Source organism: Engystomops pustulosus, chromosome 4 (assembly GCF_040894005.1).
Source record: "Engystomops pustulosus chromosome 4, aEngPut4.maternal, whole genome shotgun sequence".
In the NCBI taxonomy this organism is placed as follows: Eukaryota; Metazoa; Chordata; class Amphibia; order Anura; family Leptodactylidae; genus Engystomops; species Engystomops pustulosus.
In genome coordinates this window covers 190,856,201-190,872,610 of record NC_092414.1, presented here as the reverse complement: position 1 = coordinate 190,872,610, position 16,410 = coordinate 190,856,201, and the positions used below count along the sequence as shown (strand labels likewise).

General features: G+C 44.1%; 1 protein-coding gene across 2 annotated transcripts; it reads left to right on the top strand.

Moving 5' to 3' along the window:
- Window positions 1–1,080: 1,080 nt before the first annotated feature.
- Window positions 1,081–12,129, top strand: NUDCD3 (NudC domain containing 3). 2 transcript variants are annotated; one of them, XM_072149038.1, is made up of 7 exons: window positions 1,081–1,206; window positions 1,918–2,118; window positions 2,202–2,452; window positions 5,450–5,582; window positions 8,909–9,052; window positions 10,648–10,836; window positions 11,287–12,129. In XM_072149038.1, exons 2-7 carry the CDS (start codon window positions 1,927–1,929, stop codon window positions 11,395–11,397), a joined length of 1,020 nt encoding a protein of 339 aa, XP_072005139.1. In that variant the 5' UTR covers window positions 1,081–1,206; window positions 1,918–1,926; the 3' UTR covers window positions 11,398–12,129. The 2 variants fall into 2 exon arrangements, with proteins under 2 accessions (XP_072005139.1, XP_072005138.1); XM_072149037.1 differs by having other exon boundaries at window positions 1,124–1,226.
- The last annotated feature ends 4,281 nt before the right edge of the window (window positions 12,130–16,410 follow it).

Here is a 16,410-nt window from a genome sequence, read left to right as displayed (position 1 = left end):
TGAGGGGGAGTTGGGAGTACCATATGAGGGGGAGCTGGAATCACCATATGAGGGAGCTGGGAGCACTATAAGTGGAGCTGGGAGCACTATATGTGGGGGAGCTGGGAGCACAATATGTGGGGGAGCTGGGAGCACTATATGTGGGGGAGCTGGGAGCACCATATGAGGGGGAGATGGGCGCACAATAAGGGGGAGCTAGGAGCACCATATGAGGGGGAGATGGGCGCACAATAAGGGGGAGCTGGGAGCACCATATGAGGGGGGGGGGGAGAACCATATGAGGGGGAGCAGGGAGCACCATATGAGGGAGAGCTGGAATCACAATATGTGGGGGAGCTGGGAGCACCATATGAGGGGGAGCTGGGAGCACAATATGAGGGGGAGCTGGGAGTACGATATGAGGGGGAGCTGGGAGCACAATATGTGGGGGAGCTGGGAGCACCATATGAGGGGGAGCTGGGAGCACAATATGAGGGGGAGCTGGGAGCACAATATGTGGGGGAGCTGGGAGCACAATATGAGGGGGAGCTGGGCGCACAATATGTGGGGGAGCTGGGAGCACAATATGAGGGGGAGCTGGGAGCACTATAATTGGAGCTGGGAGCACCATATGAGGGGGAGTTGGGAACACAATATGAGGGGGAGCTGGGAGCACAATATGAGGGGGAGCTGGGAGCACAATATGTGGGGGAGCTGGGAGCACAATATGAGGGGGAGCTGGGAGCACAATATGAGGGGGAGCTGGGAGCACAATATGAGGGGGAGCTGGGAGCACAATATGTGGGGGAGCTGGGAGCACAATATGAGGGGGAGCTGGGAGCACTATAATTGGAGCTGGGAGCACCATATGAGGGGGAGTTGGGAACACAATATGAGGGGACCGCAGTGTTACAGGGCATAGTGGAGGGTAATAATGAGAGCTGTGGGCTGTGCTGCATCTCTTATCCCTCCTACGCCCCCACAGAAGCTGAAGGTCTCTCGGCCCCGGGGAAGGCTCCAAGCAGATGCCCCATCACCAACAGAAAACAAAAGAACAAAAACCACATCTGCACGTTATTATGAGGTCACTCACATAACAATCTACCCTGTTTCCATGGCAACAGACACCATCTTTGAAATGGGCAAATCGCATCCCTTACTTATAGCCGGAAGCGGAAGTCTACCGTGACCCGGAAGTTGTACTTCAGACACCGGAGAGTGAAAACAGTAGGTGACACAAGTCCCATGTGAGTTGTTGTGCTTTGTGTGCCGGCGGCTCGTATATAGTGTCCTCTTCTGACAAGTTGTCACCCGGGTGATAATATTCCATCACGCGTTATTGCTGCTCGGACCTCGCGGGCTGTAATTGCCTCATTGTCATGTGCTGGGGCACTACCGCTAGGCGGCGTCATCTAGTTTTGGTGTAAAGAGCGCATTGTATGGTTTCCCATAGCAGCCAATCAGAGTGTAGCTTTTATCCTCATAGTGCTGGTTAGAAATTATGAGCTGAGATGTGATTGGCTGATTCTGGACCCTAATCCTCCCATCTATAGTAATGTATATACATGGCTGCAGGGTTTCGTATGTCCTGCTATAGGGATAGATGTAAGAACATATCACTTCTATGGGACATCTGGAGCCACCATCTCATGCAGTCCCATATAAGAGAAAGGAGCAGTGTTCTAGAAATGTTCACCGTGGACATACAGAATACAGACGTCATGGAGGGTCTGTGCTGTCTTCCACCATCTTTGTATAAGATTTGGCTGCCATATGATGCTACTGGTATGATCTGCGAGAGGCAGATGATCCTTTAGGAATATCCCGCTATTCCCTGAGATATCTGCCTATATGAAGAAACAAAGAATAAAAAAAATTGTCTCGAATAATTAATGTTACTTTTTCCAGAATTCAGAGTTTTCCTTTGTCTCCTTGCAGGTTGTAGTAATGGAGCCGGAGCTGTCAGACCGTTACGACCATGCCCTGCTCGGTATCCTGCAGCACGTCGGAAACATACAGGACTTTTTAAATGTTTACTTTGGATTCTTGTACCGTAAGACAGATTTTTATCGGCTGCTACTGAGCCCCCAGGACCGCATGGGATTCCCCCCTGGTGCTGCACAGAATATGGTCCTACAGGTGAGTCCTACTGGTTGTTACAGTGTGCCATGCCTTATATGTAACCCTGGTGGTGCAGGTCACTCACACTTATCCTCTATCAGGCCTACAAAACCTATGAGAAGCTGGCCACGCAGGACCACGAGCAGAGGATGCAGGAGTTACAGGAGAAGATCAGAAAGACGGAAGAAAGGTTGGCAGAGAGCGGCGATGCCCCTGGAGCAGCGGAAGAAGTTATCGTAGATGCTCCCACAGAAGAGCAACCTGTAAATCCAGAAGAGGCTGATGTACCACGTGCGGAAGAAAGAGCTGAGGCTGGTGGAGATAACACCGAGGACTCCGCTGCTCTACCCCAGTAATGTACCGCCATTTGTCCAGTATTATACTGCGCTTAATCTCGGCCCATTTTATCTTCTAAAGAAACACTAAACTTAGAAATGAGTGGCAAAAGTAAGGCCTCATTCAGACAGCGGATGTGGGGGCTGTGATATGGGTGCATGATTTGCGAACAGATTACTGTCCTCATAGACTTTCTTTGTCTCCTGGTGACACGGCACAATCGCCGCCTCAGGATGTGTCATTTATTTTGTCAGATTTGCAGCCCAGCTGCTTGTCTGTCTGTGGAGGTAGGGAAGAGTGCTCCCCCCTCCCACCACCTCCTCCCGGCCCAGTGCTTGCTCGGTATACAGATGATTACATGGCCGTCTGAATGAGGCCTAAGTATGGATAATGTTCTGATCCAATTGTCAGACAATTGCAGCAATTGACAGACCAGTCTTCTGGTCACTTTCCTCTTTAGCTGATAAACAACTGGATGTAGGGGAAAGGTTCCTGCTACAGGCAGTTCTCTTACAGCCCACAGAGGAGAATAGACTTAAAGAGGACCTGTCATTCATAAAAAAAAAAGCACTAGGAGCTCCTTACTTTAGTAAGATGACGCTAGCAGACACTGCTCCGGAGTACAATAGAAACGCCGGACCACTCCATAGGCCGGCGGTGACTCAGTCTCCGCCCCTAGCTCCGTCCCCTCATGAATACACAGGACCGCTTTAAGTGCGGTCCGGCAATTCTATTGTACTCCGCAGCAATGTCTGCTAGGGTTCCGATAAAGCTAGTAGTGTAACACTGCTGACAGGTCATCTTTAAAGGATATCTACCATCCGGATGGAGGTAAGCACACTTACCTTTTGGTGTGTGCCCTCTCTGGCTGTATCCACTCTTTTAGCTTATTATGCCCTTTCTGTTACAAAAATCAGTCCTTAACCCCTTAACGACTTGGCTCTTTTTTATTTTTTTGTTTCCATTTTTTGCTCCCCACCTTCAAAAATCTATAAATTTTTAATTTTTCCATGTAGAAGAGCTGTGTGAGGGGCTTGTTTTCTGCATAACAAATTGCACTTGATAGTGACAGTATTTAACATTCCATGCCGTGTACTGAGAAGCTGGAATAAGTTCCAATTGAAGTGAAATTGGTGAAAAAATGCATTTGTGCCATTTTCTTGTGGGCTTGGATTTTACGGATTTCACTGTGCACCCCAAATGACATGTCTTCTTCATTCTTTGGGGCCGTACAATCACGGGGATGACAAATTTATATAGGATTTATGTTTTCATGCATTTACAAAACTTAAAACCTCCTGTACAGAAAAAATTCTTTATTTTGCCGTCTTCTGGCTCTAAAAAATATTTTTCAGACCCCTAGGGTACTTTAATCCAAGTTGTCTGATTGATACTACCGTAGGCTAAATTCACACTAATGTGTGCCTTAGCAAATCATAGCACGTTGGCGCATGGGAGAGCAGGAGGGGGTGAGCAAAAATAGCTGGTGAGAAAATAGTAGCTGCATGGCGAAGATATGGCCAAAGATGGAGCAGGATCTATCTTTTTTTTTTTTGGCTACGGCTTGCGCTCACTGTACCAAGCCTGTGCACCATAGCTGTTTATGGGGGGGAGGGGGGGGGGCATTATGTACGGCTGGAACCCTGCAGATCACAAGAATTGGGGCTTCGTTTATTAGTAATTGATGGAGCAGCAGGTCAATTGGTCCAATTGGACCTATTCTGTGAATAGTAAGTAACCTGCAATACAGAACTACATCGCCAAGGAAGCTCTGATCCTGGATGTTCTGTAAGAGATCTTTATTAAAGTCCTATCATTTCGGTTTAGGGCAGTACCACTTACAGCCGTCTGACTTTGGCTTATGATAGGGACAGGCAATGGGCTCCCTTTTTTTTGCTATATATTTTAATCTATGGTAATAGATATAGCGCCCAGTAATTGTCCTTGTGTTCCCTATTTGCAGCTCTAAACCAGACTTTACGAAGGGTCTGTATTATGAGCGATCCCCTAATGTAAGGTTATTATCAGATTTTTATTTTTTTTCCCTTTCCGAGCAGCAGCAATTACCACTGTTATGAGGATTGATGCCAGCGCTGTGTATAATAACATCAGGGAGTTACTGAAAAAGAGAGATTTGCAAGTCTTAGGTGTGATGCGGCCGAGTGATGTAGTGTTTTAATATGTGGGATGTAGCAAAGACCAGAGATCGGGGCAAAAGGTAAATTATTATATGCTTGGGCACTGGAGAATAAAATCTTTGGGAAGGAGCAGGACAAGGTCCTTAACCACTTGTATACCACAGACTTTGTGCTATTCCAAAGGATAGGACTCCTGCCCTATCCCACTAGAGGTCAATAGTGATTGAGGACTTGGATTTGGTTTGCCATTACAGCAGGGGACCTGCCACAGCCTCAGGCTTGCCATGGCCGTCTCCCCATTGTATCTACACAGTCAGGACCACTTATCATGTTTCATCAGGTTTTTTTTTTCATCAGTTATTGTGAATTAACACCAGGAGCGGTGGAATAGACAGAACAGGTACAAATCTTTCAATTCTTTAATATCTCTACACTGGTTTGGACTGGTGAAATAATTGGGTCTTTAACTGCCCCATGTTTCATCTTCTCTAGTGGATGTATATCATAACTTTTTGTATGGTATCAAGGGAGGCATCAAAGTAAATGAAGACCCTATGGATTTGCAGGAAGATCAGCCACTGTCATAGTATCTTCCTATAAGGGTAGGATTAAGCAACACTAAAGTGTTTCCCCGGGACTATTAATTTTCTAACGCTATTTATTTTCGGGATTCAAGTACATAAGACCTAACGATAAAAATATTAGCGATGGGAGAGTGAACCCTGTGCACAAGAGCGTACTAGAGAAGATGGAGGAAGGAACGGCTTGGGTCTCCGCACTGTATGGGACCACACAATCATTGATCACTGGATGTAAATGTACACGTCCCTACAGGAGTAATGTCTCTATAATGTGATTTTTTTCCCCCCCTGCAGAGAGCAAGAACATTTTCAGATGGACTCCGACAGCTACAACGGCGCCGTGAGGAAAAACTACACGTGGTCGCAGGATTATTCCGACTTGGAAATTAAAGTGCCGGTGCCTAAAGATGTGGTGAAAGGCAGACAGGTGACTCCTCTCTTGTGCTGCTGCTTCTCTAGGGCTCCCAGCAGAGGGGGATACAGACTAATACAACAGCCAGACACAAAATTGCTCTAAGCAGACACAAAGGAATCTGCCAGGTCTGAGAGGGTTTTTACTCAACTGCAGAGGTCTGAGGACAGCGTTATCCTGTGTAGGAAAATTCACTCTATCCAGGACAATAGAGCAGTCTCATGTTTATATCCCGGTGCTGTATGGCCATGTCTTGTGATGGGAGACCCAGAGTCCCTGTTTATTATTGCATTTTGGTTGGGGTAAAATACTTTTAACGTACTAGCCTTTTTTTACTAGTTGTGTGAGGATACGATGCAGGATATTGGAAAAACATCCATCACTCCAGTAAGGTTGTAGCTGGCAAACTGTTCTTTATTAGGACATAAGACTACAGCCAGGTAGGAATATAATGAAGGATATTTGTGTGTGTGTGTGTGTGTGTTACTTTTAGGAGATTTTATCGCACACTGAAATGTCCTTTCCAGAACTCACACTTCAGAGGAGTCCTATCAGAGATGAGTCAAGTTTAGAGGCTGAAGGTAGATACACCCTTAACTTCTGTTCTATAGTAAATAGTATATGACACCATAGAAGGTTTCTACGTACCAAAGATAGTGGCGAATTAAGTGATATAACGTTTCCTCAGTAAAGATCATTAACCCCTACGGGACTCAGCCTCTTTTGGCCTTAAGGACGCGGCCCCATTCTTCAAATCTGCCTGTGTCACTATAAGTGGTTATAGCTTTGGAACGCTATGAGATATCCAGGGGATTTTGAGATTTGTTTTCTCGTGACACATTGTACTTCAAATTAGTTTAAAAATTTGGATGAAATCTTTTGCGTTTAGTTATGGAAAAAAAACAAAATTTGGCAAAAATTTGGAAAAACTCTTTATTTTCAACATTCTAAATTCTCTACTTTTGATGCAGATAGTCATAGCTCCCAAATAAATTAATAACTTACATTTCCCAAATGTCTGCTTTATGTTGGATGGTTTTTTAAGATTCCACATATTTTACTAGAATGTTATGAGGCTCAGAATTTAGGTATCATTTTTCACATTTTTTGTAAAATCACTATAAGTGATTATAGCTCTGAACGCTTTAACATAACCAGTGGATTTTGAGATGGTTTCTTGTGACACATTGTACTTCAAATTAGTCTAAAAATTTAGACGAAATCTTTTGTGTTTAGTTATTTTAAAAAGGAAATTTGGTGAAAATTTAGAAAAAATCTTTATTTTCAAAGTTCTAAATTCTCTACTTTTGATGTAGATAGTTACAGCACCCAATTTATTTCATAACTTACATTTCCCAAATATCTGCTTTATGTTGGTGTGGTTTTTTAAGATTCCACATATTTTACTAGAATGTTATGAGGCTCATAATTTGGGGGCCATTTTTCACATTTTTTGGGAAAATCACCGAAACCTTTATTTATAGGGATCTGCTCAGCTTTCAATTGACTGTGAGAGGCCTAAATAATAGAAAGCCTCGTACATTACCCTATTTTGGAAACGACACCCCTCATTGTATGAAAAAGCACTTTTAAGAATTTTGTTAACCCTTTTAGGTGTTTTATAGGGGTTAAACAAAATGGAGGTGCAGTCTACAAATTGTAATATTTTTGGACAATATGTTCATTTTTGGTGGAAAATGAAACATTCACAATGGATTACATGGAGAAAGGCTCCATAATGTTTGATACCCAATTTCTGCCGAATATGCCGATACCCCATATGTCGTGGTATCCTGCTGTATGGGCGCACGGCCAGGCATAGAATGGAAGGAGGCGCCATCCAGAGCAAATTTGCATTGCCAAATTGTGCAGGTTAAAAAATGTTTTGTTTTGTTTTTTTTTTTTTTTTTTTTTTATTTTTTTTATTTTAGTGTGGACCTATAGGGGCTTATTTTGATCTTTTTTTCAGAATGTTTTTTGGTTTTTTTTTTTTTTGCGGCATTCACTGACTGTGCATGCATGGGTCTGCATAGATAGAGTAGGGGGCAGCTTCACAGACCAATGCGTGCTGAAGACAAGCTGGTAGGTGTCGTTCGTCCCAGGCTACATGGAGTAGCTTTTACTTCCACAGCGCAGGTACTCCACGCCACAGTAGCCTCCGGCACCAGTTAAGTTCAATGGTTAAACAAAATAACTATGGGTATGAGGGTTAGAGGCGCAACCTACCATCCCATCTACCGTATTGGCTAGATCTTTAATGGTAAGTTTCCTCTAAATAGTCTGAAGAATAGTCACAACTTTGTTCTGAAAAACCTTGAGGATTTCCGGTAGCTTCCATTCTGTTAATGGATTGAATGATCACTTACTTTACATAAAGGTATTTAGAAACTTTGTAATATATTTCATCAGAGGAAAGTGCTTCTTTCTACTTTTGGCTCTTATCTTTATCTTCCCTCCTTCACTCTGAAATCTGAGCTGAATTTCAGGATGGGTGACAAATCTCATAAGGATGGAGGTTGAACTATATAACATGCACACTCTGATCAGCCAAGCATGCATGTGTTTTTGATATTGAAAGGGGAGAAAGTCTTTGTCCAGACTCTGCTGATGGCCGTATATCTCACCTTGATCAGGCCTGTTTCCATCCAACTACCCAATCCTTCTCTTACAATGACTTCTGTTGAAACCTAAGGCCCCCTTCCCCCATACACTTTACATGGTCAGCGACTCCTACCAAAACCTCCTGATGGCCAAAGTCTGGCAGAGGCTTTTTTTTTTTTTTTCCTGGTATCCCTGTTTTGTTATTAGATATTTCCTCCCTATAACATCCAAATTAAGTTTCCCAATTTAGAATCCTAGGTTTGCCAAAACTGGAACCTACGCATTAACCCTTTAGATGCCTGCTGAATAGTGATGCATTATGTAATAGCGAGAAGGAAATATCAGACACCGGGGGATACGCGCTGAAGCAATGTGTTTCTCTCCGCCATCTGTAGGTTGCATATTCTGAGGAGACTTGTCAGCAGAGCTTGGAGACAGAATTTTCTGTTTCTAATCTCCTGAACTCCATTGTTTGCTTTGCTCCAGTATAGAATTGTAACAATGTAAAATGTGTTTGGCGCAATCCGCTTTTATTCTAGTTGTAAGTAAATCTGACCATTCGAAAGCAGAGCACAGATCCCCCAAGTCTGGTAAGAAAGCGTCACAAAGCAAGAACATGTAGTAACCTCCGTGACATGAGGGCACTAAATTATTTCCATATATTGGCACCATATCTTGAGATTGGACAGGGCACTACCAGGCTAATAATCTGTTTTTTTTTTTTCTGTATACCCTTCCAGGTGTCGTTGGACCTGCGCAGCACGTGTATCCGAGTGGCAGTGAGGGATAGTCAGGGCGAGCGCGTCCTGATGGATGGAAACTTTACTCACAAAATAAATGCAGAGACCTCCCTGTGGAGCCTGGAACCGGGGAAATGTATCTCGGTAATAAGATGGATGACGCTTTACCAGTGGCACCTAGCACATAACGCTGTTCTGGAGGCAGCTGGGAATCTTCAGTGTGGCACGCTATACATCCGCTCCTCTTTAGTGTATTCTGCTAACACAGCAAATTACTTGCTTGTTTGAAGGGGACCTGGTGCCCCGGAATATACCAATTCTGCATTGTACTGTTCCACATGTGTCCCAATATACTCGGGTAATGCCAAATTGTCACAAATTTCTAGGAGGAATAATAGAAGAAGATAAAATAGCTAAACATAAAGTTATAAAAACAGATGCTTCAGAATTGGTATGTAATTAAAATGCAGGTATGTGCTAGAATTTTTGTCGGGATCCCAACATTTTTGTATAGTTCAATTGGGGAGGACATCAATATGCAGTCTCCTGTACCTCCGCCAATTAGAGGTTTCTCTCCATTCTTGATCAGGAAGGTGATCCTGAGAAGGCATCCCCTTTAGAGGGGTTTTCCAGGGATCTCGGGTGGAGGTGGGGAAAAAATAAGAATGTGTACTTGCCCCAACTCCTGGGTTCTGCATCCTTCTGGTTTTCAGGCCAAGGTTCATTGCAATCACTTTGGTCAGTGACCCCACAAGGCGTCACTTCCGTTTATCAGGGTATGTTGCTGTCTTTGTTGTCCCCTGCTCTCTGGAAGCCACTCATTGACTAAAACTGGTTCCATGACCCCTTGAAACTTCAAATTGTCTAGTTATCCCCTGTCCACATGCTATCATGTTGCTTGCTAAGGCTCTTGGTAATGTTACCCCCACGGATCACAAGTACGGGGGTCTGTCGGACACCAGATGAATAGAGCAGCCAGTCATGCATGCGCCATCTGCTCAATTCCTTTCTGTGGAGGTGATGGACTTGCTAGGCTTTCTTAGCCAGTGTCATGGGCCGTGAATGAAGCGGCAGCATGCATGTGCAACCAGTTCCTCCATTCTTTTGGTGTGCAACCGGGGTAGAACAGATCCCCATTCTCTTGATCTGTAGGGGTTCCACCACTTAGATGCCCACCGATCAACAAGTTAGGCCTTTACTGTAGATGGTGGCTACCTTGCTGTCACTGGACAACCCCTTTTAATGATGACCGCAAGACCCTCTCAATCTTTACTGGTAGTGCATGCAATAGAAAACTGCTTTACACCACAAAAACTATATTAAAGGGGTTTTCTGACATTCGGAAAAACATTCATGACCGACTTTTATCCCCAAAATACACGTAACCCCCTCCTGTCACGTCAGTCCAGAAGTGATGACGTCACATTGTGCACCTAATCGCTTGTAATTCAGACCAGACCACTGGGACAAGTGAATGTGCACCTTGTACATGTTGTCTTTACTTCCCGTCCAGCAGAAGTCAGAACTCCCCTTTTACATTTCCATGGTGCTCGTTACAGCTTCGTTGTATGTCATCATGAACATGAGATCTGTACCAGATGTAAACTGGGGATTTGTATAATGAAGCATCTTTGTCATTGTGACAACCCTTAGTTCACATTATTCTTTACCACAGCGGTTCTTTATCTACTAAAAGACTCTAAAATCTCATCTTTATGACCCTTGTTTTTTCCCCACAGATTAATCTGAGTAAATGTGGAGAATACTGGTGGAACGCAGTTTTGGAAGGCGAGGAGAAAATCGACATTGAAAAGATCAACAAGGAGCGCAGCATGGCCACGGTGGACGATGAAGAACACGCAGTGCTGGACAGACTTACATTTGACTACCACCAAAAACTGCAAGGAAAGCCACAGAGTCATGAGCTGGTATGATGTGTGACTGTCCCCAGTCTTGCTGTAGTGTAGTATCCAATGACTTCTCTTATTGGTTAGGTGTATGATTGCGACCACACACGCCACTTGTTGCGCCGAATACATCAAAAGGGTCAAGCCTCTCCGTGTATCCGGTGACCACCGGGCAAAACTCCTGTCGTTTTGTGTGCTATTTTTAGTGCCAATTCTTGCACTGCACAAGAATTTACGGTTATTTCACTGCTTCTACGCCAGAAAACGGACATAGGAGCAGTGATAAATCTCATTGCTGTGTATATGCATACACTGGCTACAACACAATGGCTACAAGATCTTGCCTCTACTTTTTAAGATCCCGTTTTGACTTTTTCAGACATCAAATTCCATTGTATGAACATTGCTAGTGATGACATGTTGTCGCTCTAGTCTTGACCTAATGCTGCTTTTTATCTTGTTCCCTTGCAGAAAGTTCATGACATGTTGAAGAAAGGCTGGGATGCGGACGGCTCACCCTTCAAGGGGCAGGCATTTGACCCGTCCATGTTCAACATCTCTCCAGGTGCTGTGCAGTTCTGACACAGGACAATGCTGGTCTGTCCCACCTGATGTCCCAGTTTACAGGGTTACACCCGGGTGCCCAGTGCCCTCCGATATCATTACAGTACACCTCCACCTATATTCTTGTATTTAAGTGCTTATTTAAGATGGGTTTGTAACCAAACTGGAGTTTCTATTGTAATTTTGTGAAACATTTTTCATTATGCAGTCAGAACTGGTGCCAATATTATGTCCATGTTTTCAGTCTATTTTTCTTTTTAGCAGGAATAAAGGGGCCATTCACTTCCCATTTTGATCCTCCATTTAGCGGTTTAATGGATATACTTACAAGGATTGCAAATGGAAGAACATTTGTTATTATAGAGTCAGCATTGATGGGCACAGAGTGTGGTATATGATGCTGCTTTATGTTGAAGGATACTATTCTTTGCATTTGTATTTTTTCCCCATATCTGTTAAATGGGTCATCAATATGTGATGTACGGACATATCAGAACAAATACCCCTGTAAACCCATAACTACACTGCAAGTAAAGCTCCTACACATGCAGCAATGTTACCACTGTGAGTCTGGATATGGGTTCAGATACATGAAAGGGCAGTGAGAAGTGGAGTCCCAGGACACCCTAGCAGATAGTATAAGAGCGTATCACGTAAGAATGACTCAAATTTCCTTGTTCATCTGTTCTCTGCACATGGGTCAATCACTGGAGTTATTATTACCTTGTATATAAAACTGTTTACAACCCATTCTGTCCCCTGACATTGTTTCTTCATATGGTGACAAAGTTTTCTCTTGCATGTGCAATTGCCATCTGTGACGCAGCCCATGACGCACTATTATTTATTTATAGAGCATTAGTTCCATGGTGCTGTACAATCAGAAGGGGTTCACATACATTACATTAAAGGGATTTTCCCACGAAGTAAAGTTAGGCCCTATCCATGGGATAGCGCCTAACTTGCTGATCAATGAGGGTCTCGGTGCTGAGACCCCCGCAGATCTTCAAAACAAGGGGTCCGTCTGACCCCTCGTGGCTCTGTCAAATTAATGAAGCAGGCGGCCGCACATGACCTTTCTGCCCCCTTTAATCTCTATGGAGCTGACGGAAATTGAGGAGCGCCACGAGCATCGGACCCCTTATTTTCGCAATCTGGGGGAGTCTCTTTAAGACCAAAACTGGTGCAAGTACAAATACAAAACTACAGTGGTCAGGAGACAAGTAGGAGGAGGATCCTGCCTGTGAGGGGTAGGGAGTAGAGACATGAGGTGAGGAAGCAGTTAATGTGCATTGTAAGTGAACCTCAACAGGTTGGTTTTCAGGTTACATGTGAAGGTTTGGAAGGTGGGGGACAATCTGACACATTTTGGTAGAGAGTTCCAGAGTATGGGAGATGCACAGGAGAAGTCTTGGATGTGGTTGTGAGAAGAGCAGATGGTAATGGAGAGAAGCAAAGGTCCTGTGAGGAGCGGAGATTACGCGTGGGGTGGTATTGCCTGATGAGTTCAGAGATGTATGGAGGGACAGGTTGTGGACGGCTTTGTAGGTCATGGTTAGTATTTTGAACCATTTGGAGAGACTGGCAGAGAGGAGAGGCAGAGGAGAAGCGAGGAGACAGATGGATAAGCCGGGCAGCAGAGTTTAGGATGGATTGGAGCGGCATTAGGCAGTTAGCTGTGAGACCACAGAGAAGAATATTGCAGTAGTCCAAGATAGAGATGATGAGGTCATGGACTAGTAATTTTGTAGACTCTGGATTATGAATTCTGTTTGTCTGTATGTTAAGTTTTAGAAAATGTGAAGAGAAAAAGGAGGATATGGCTGACAATACTTCATCCTTGCTGTAAATAGAAATGTATTGTCCTGTCATACAATGATACAAAAATATGGTTTATAAGTTTGTTATAATATCGCTGGTTTGGTAGGATAGGGGTCCCTTAAGGTTATGATGGATCAAATTCCTACTGTGGGAAAAGGAAAGTCGTGTGGCTTTTCTGTATTATGGGATATAAGAGACCTCACATACTTTTACTAAAATAAAAATGTAACTCCTGTCTTCACAAAGAATTGCACGCATTAAGAAGTTACACAATGAGCGTATGCTATCATCAAAAAGTTGTCTGCAGCCAGCGTGTTATAGAGCAAGAGGAGCTGAGAAGATTGTATATATTGTCCTATGTGCAGGCAATATGTTATAGAGCAGGAGGAGCTGAGCAGATTGTACATATTGTCACATGTGCAGGCAGCATGTTATAGAGCAGGAGGAGCTGAGCAGATTGTACATATTGTCATGTGCAGGCAGCATGTTATAGAGCAGGAGGAGCTGAGCAGATTGTACATATTGTCACATGTGCAGGCAGCATGTTATAGAGCAGTAGGAACTGAGCAGATTGTACATATTGTCACATGTGCAGGCTGTGTGTTATAGAGCAGGAGGAGCTGAACAGATTATACTTGGTGTCCTTAGCATCCTCATCCAGAAGTGTCCTCTTCCACATGAGAATTCAAATGATCATCACAAGTTGGGGTGATAGGTCTACTCGGGCGCCTGACATTTGCAACACAGTAGTTTGTAGCAAAGTAAAGTCAATACATTGGAAGGAGATTGTGGATGAAGAAATTTACATCATGCAGCAAATGTCTACTCCATGGATCATCTCTACAAGATTTTTAGGTCTGGTGTGAAGCTCGGCTGAAAACTTTAGTCACTAGCTTTGTCTCTAATGCCTGTGGCAGCTATTAGGGAACATGTCAGCAGAGATCTGCTTTATATACTACTACCACAACCTTATTAAGCAGATGAACACTTACAAGATTATGTTCCTTAAAGGGGATGTCCAGAGCTTGGAAAAACATGGCTGCTTTCCTCCAAAAGTGTGAGTGTGGTATTACAACTATGCTCCTTTCATGTCTATACAGCCAGGCTGCAGTACCAGCACACACCAAGGTCAGGAGTGGCGCTGTTTATGGAAAAAAAATCTGCCATGTCTTTCAATCTGCTGACAAACCCTTTACTGGTAGAACATGGATCATCCAGAAAATCCACTGTGAGTAAGGAGTTGACTCACTTGAAGGTTATGAGGACGTCAGTCACATCGAGGGGTATTCCAAGGCTGGGATAGCTTGACCTCAGGGTAGATGTCTCTGCCTCTATTACTTTACACAATCTGTGACATACAATATTGGACGATCCTTTCACGGTTTCAGGTTAAAGGCAGAGAAGCATGTAGGACACCCCAGTTGATGGCCCATAGGATAAAACAGGACAATATCCTGTCGCATTAAACTCGCAGCTTATAATTGCCTTGAATATCCAGCCCAAAACACTGAGCAACCAGAACCGAACTGACATTGGGGATGGACGTTCCAGCCAGTGGACGCATCAAACTCGCTTGTGTCTGAGCGGCTCTAATAGTTATCCACAGGATGCTGAGGTCTGATCAATAGGATATCCACTTATTACCAGGAAGGGGTGTTGTGTGCTCAGAGCCGGCAGAGAGGAAGGTCATCCATGTGCTTATACTGCTGTCACCTCTGTGGGACAGATTAAAAACATAGGACTGTATCATAGTGTCCTATCTGTAGGCAGCATGTTATAGAGCAGGGGGGGCTGAGTGGACTGTACATAGTGTCATAACTGTAGGCAGCATGTTATACAACAGGAGGAGCTGAGCGGACTGTACATGGTGTCCTATCTGTAGGCAGCATGTTATAGAGCAGGGGGGGCTGAGTGGACTTTAAATAGTGTCATATCTGTAGGCAGCATGTTATACAACAGGAGGAGCTGAGCGGACTGTACATGGTGTCCTATCTGTAGGCAGCATGTTATAGAGCAGGGGGGGCTGAGTGGACTTTAAATAGTGTCATATCTGTAGGCAGCATGTTATACAACAGGAGGAGCTGAGCAGATTTATAGTGTTATATCTGCAGGCAACATATAGAGTAGGAGAAACTGAGCAGATTTTTCATAGTATCCTATCTGTAGGAGGCATGTTATAGAGCAGGAGGAGCTGCGGAGATAATAGTAATATAGTGAAGTGGCAAACGAGCCACCTCTTTCATGTGAACGACAGGAGTTGGTTCCCTGCAGTGAGCCGATGGTTCACCGTGACCCTTTAACTCGATAAAATCTGGTTAAAACTGGTGTGGATAGGGGTGAGTGTCTGAACTGAGGCTCCCTATTATACATGTAATAGGGAGCATTTCAGGAGCTAGAAGAACCATCTCTTAGTGAGCCGAGTGTAATGATCCAGCTCACGAAGAAGAACTGGACTTCCTATCACTACTTCATAGTGTCCTATCTGCAGGCAGCATGTTATAGAGCAGGAGGAGCTTAATAGATTGTACATAGTGTCCTATATGCAGGCAGCATGTTATAAAGCAGGAGTAGCTGAATTGATTTTACATAGTGTCCTATCTGCAGGCAGCATGTTATAGAGCAGGAGGAGCTGAGTAAATTGCCCATAGTGTTCCATAGTAGAAGTAGGTGAGCAGATTGCATATAGTGTCATATGTACAGGCAGTATATTATAGAGCAGGAGGAGCTTAACTGATTGTACAAGTGTCCTATCTGCAGGCAGCATGTTATTGAGCAGAAGGAGCTGAGCAGGTGTTTCATAGTGTCCTATCTGCAGGCTGCCTATTATAGAGCAGGAGCAGATAGTGTCCCATCTGCATGAAGTATATTATAGAGCAGGAGGAGCTGAACAGATTGTACATAGTGTCCTATGGGCCGCTAGCATGTTGTAGAACAGGAGGAGCTGACTATTGTTTGTAGTGTCCATTCTACATGCAACATGTAACAGCAGGGGGTTAGTACACCGTGTGCAATCTGCGCAGCTCCTCCTGCTCTATAACATGCTGCTTAGGATGGTGGGATAAACATGACTGGTTCTCTTTAAGATCAGCAACAAGGAACTGTATATGTATAAGGATTCAGTTCATTAAACGACTAACAATGTGCCGTCCTATAGTATCTCGGCAGGACATCCCTCCACACATGTGAGCGCGTCCATAACCTTACACGTCT

Excerpts from the sequence above, each read along its gene's own strand:
- NUDCD3 (XM_072149038.1), top strand. The coding sequence starts at position 1,927 with ATGGAGCCGGAGCTGTCAGACCGTTACGACCATGCCCTGCTCGGTATC. Across the intron at positions 2,119-2,201 it reads CACAGAATATGGTCCTACAG|GCCTACAAAACCTATGAGAA; the intron begins GTGAGTCCTACT and ends ATCCTCTATCAG. Across the intron at positions 2,453-5,449 it reads GACTCCGCTGCTCTACCCCA|AGAGCAAGAACATTTTCAGA; the intron begins GTAATGTACCGC and ends CCCCCCCTGCAG.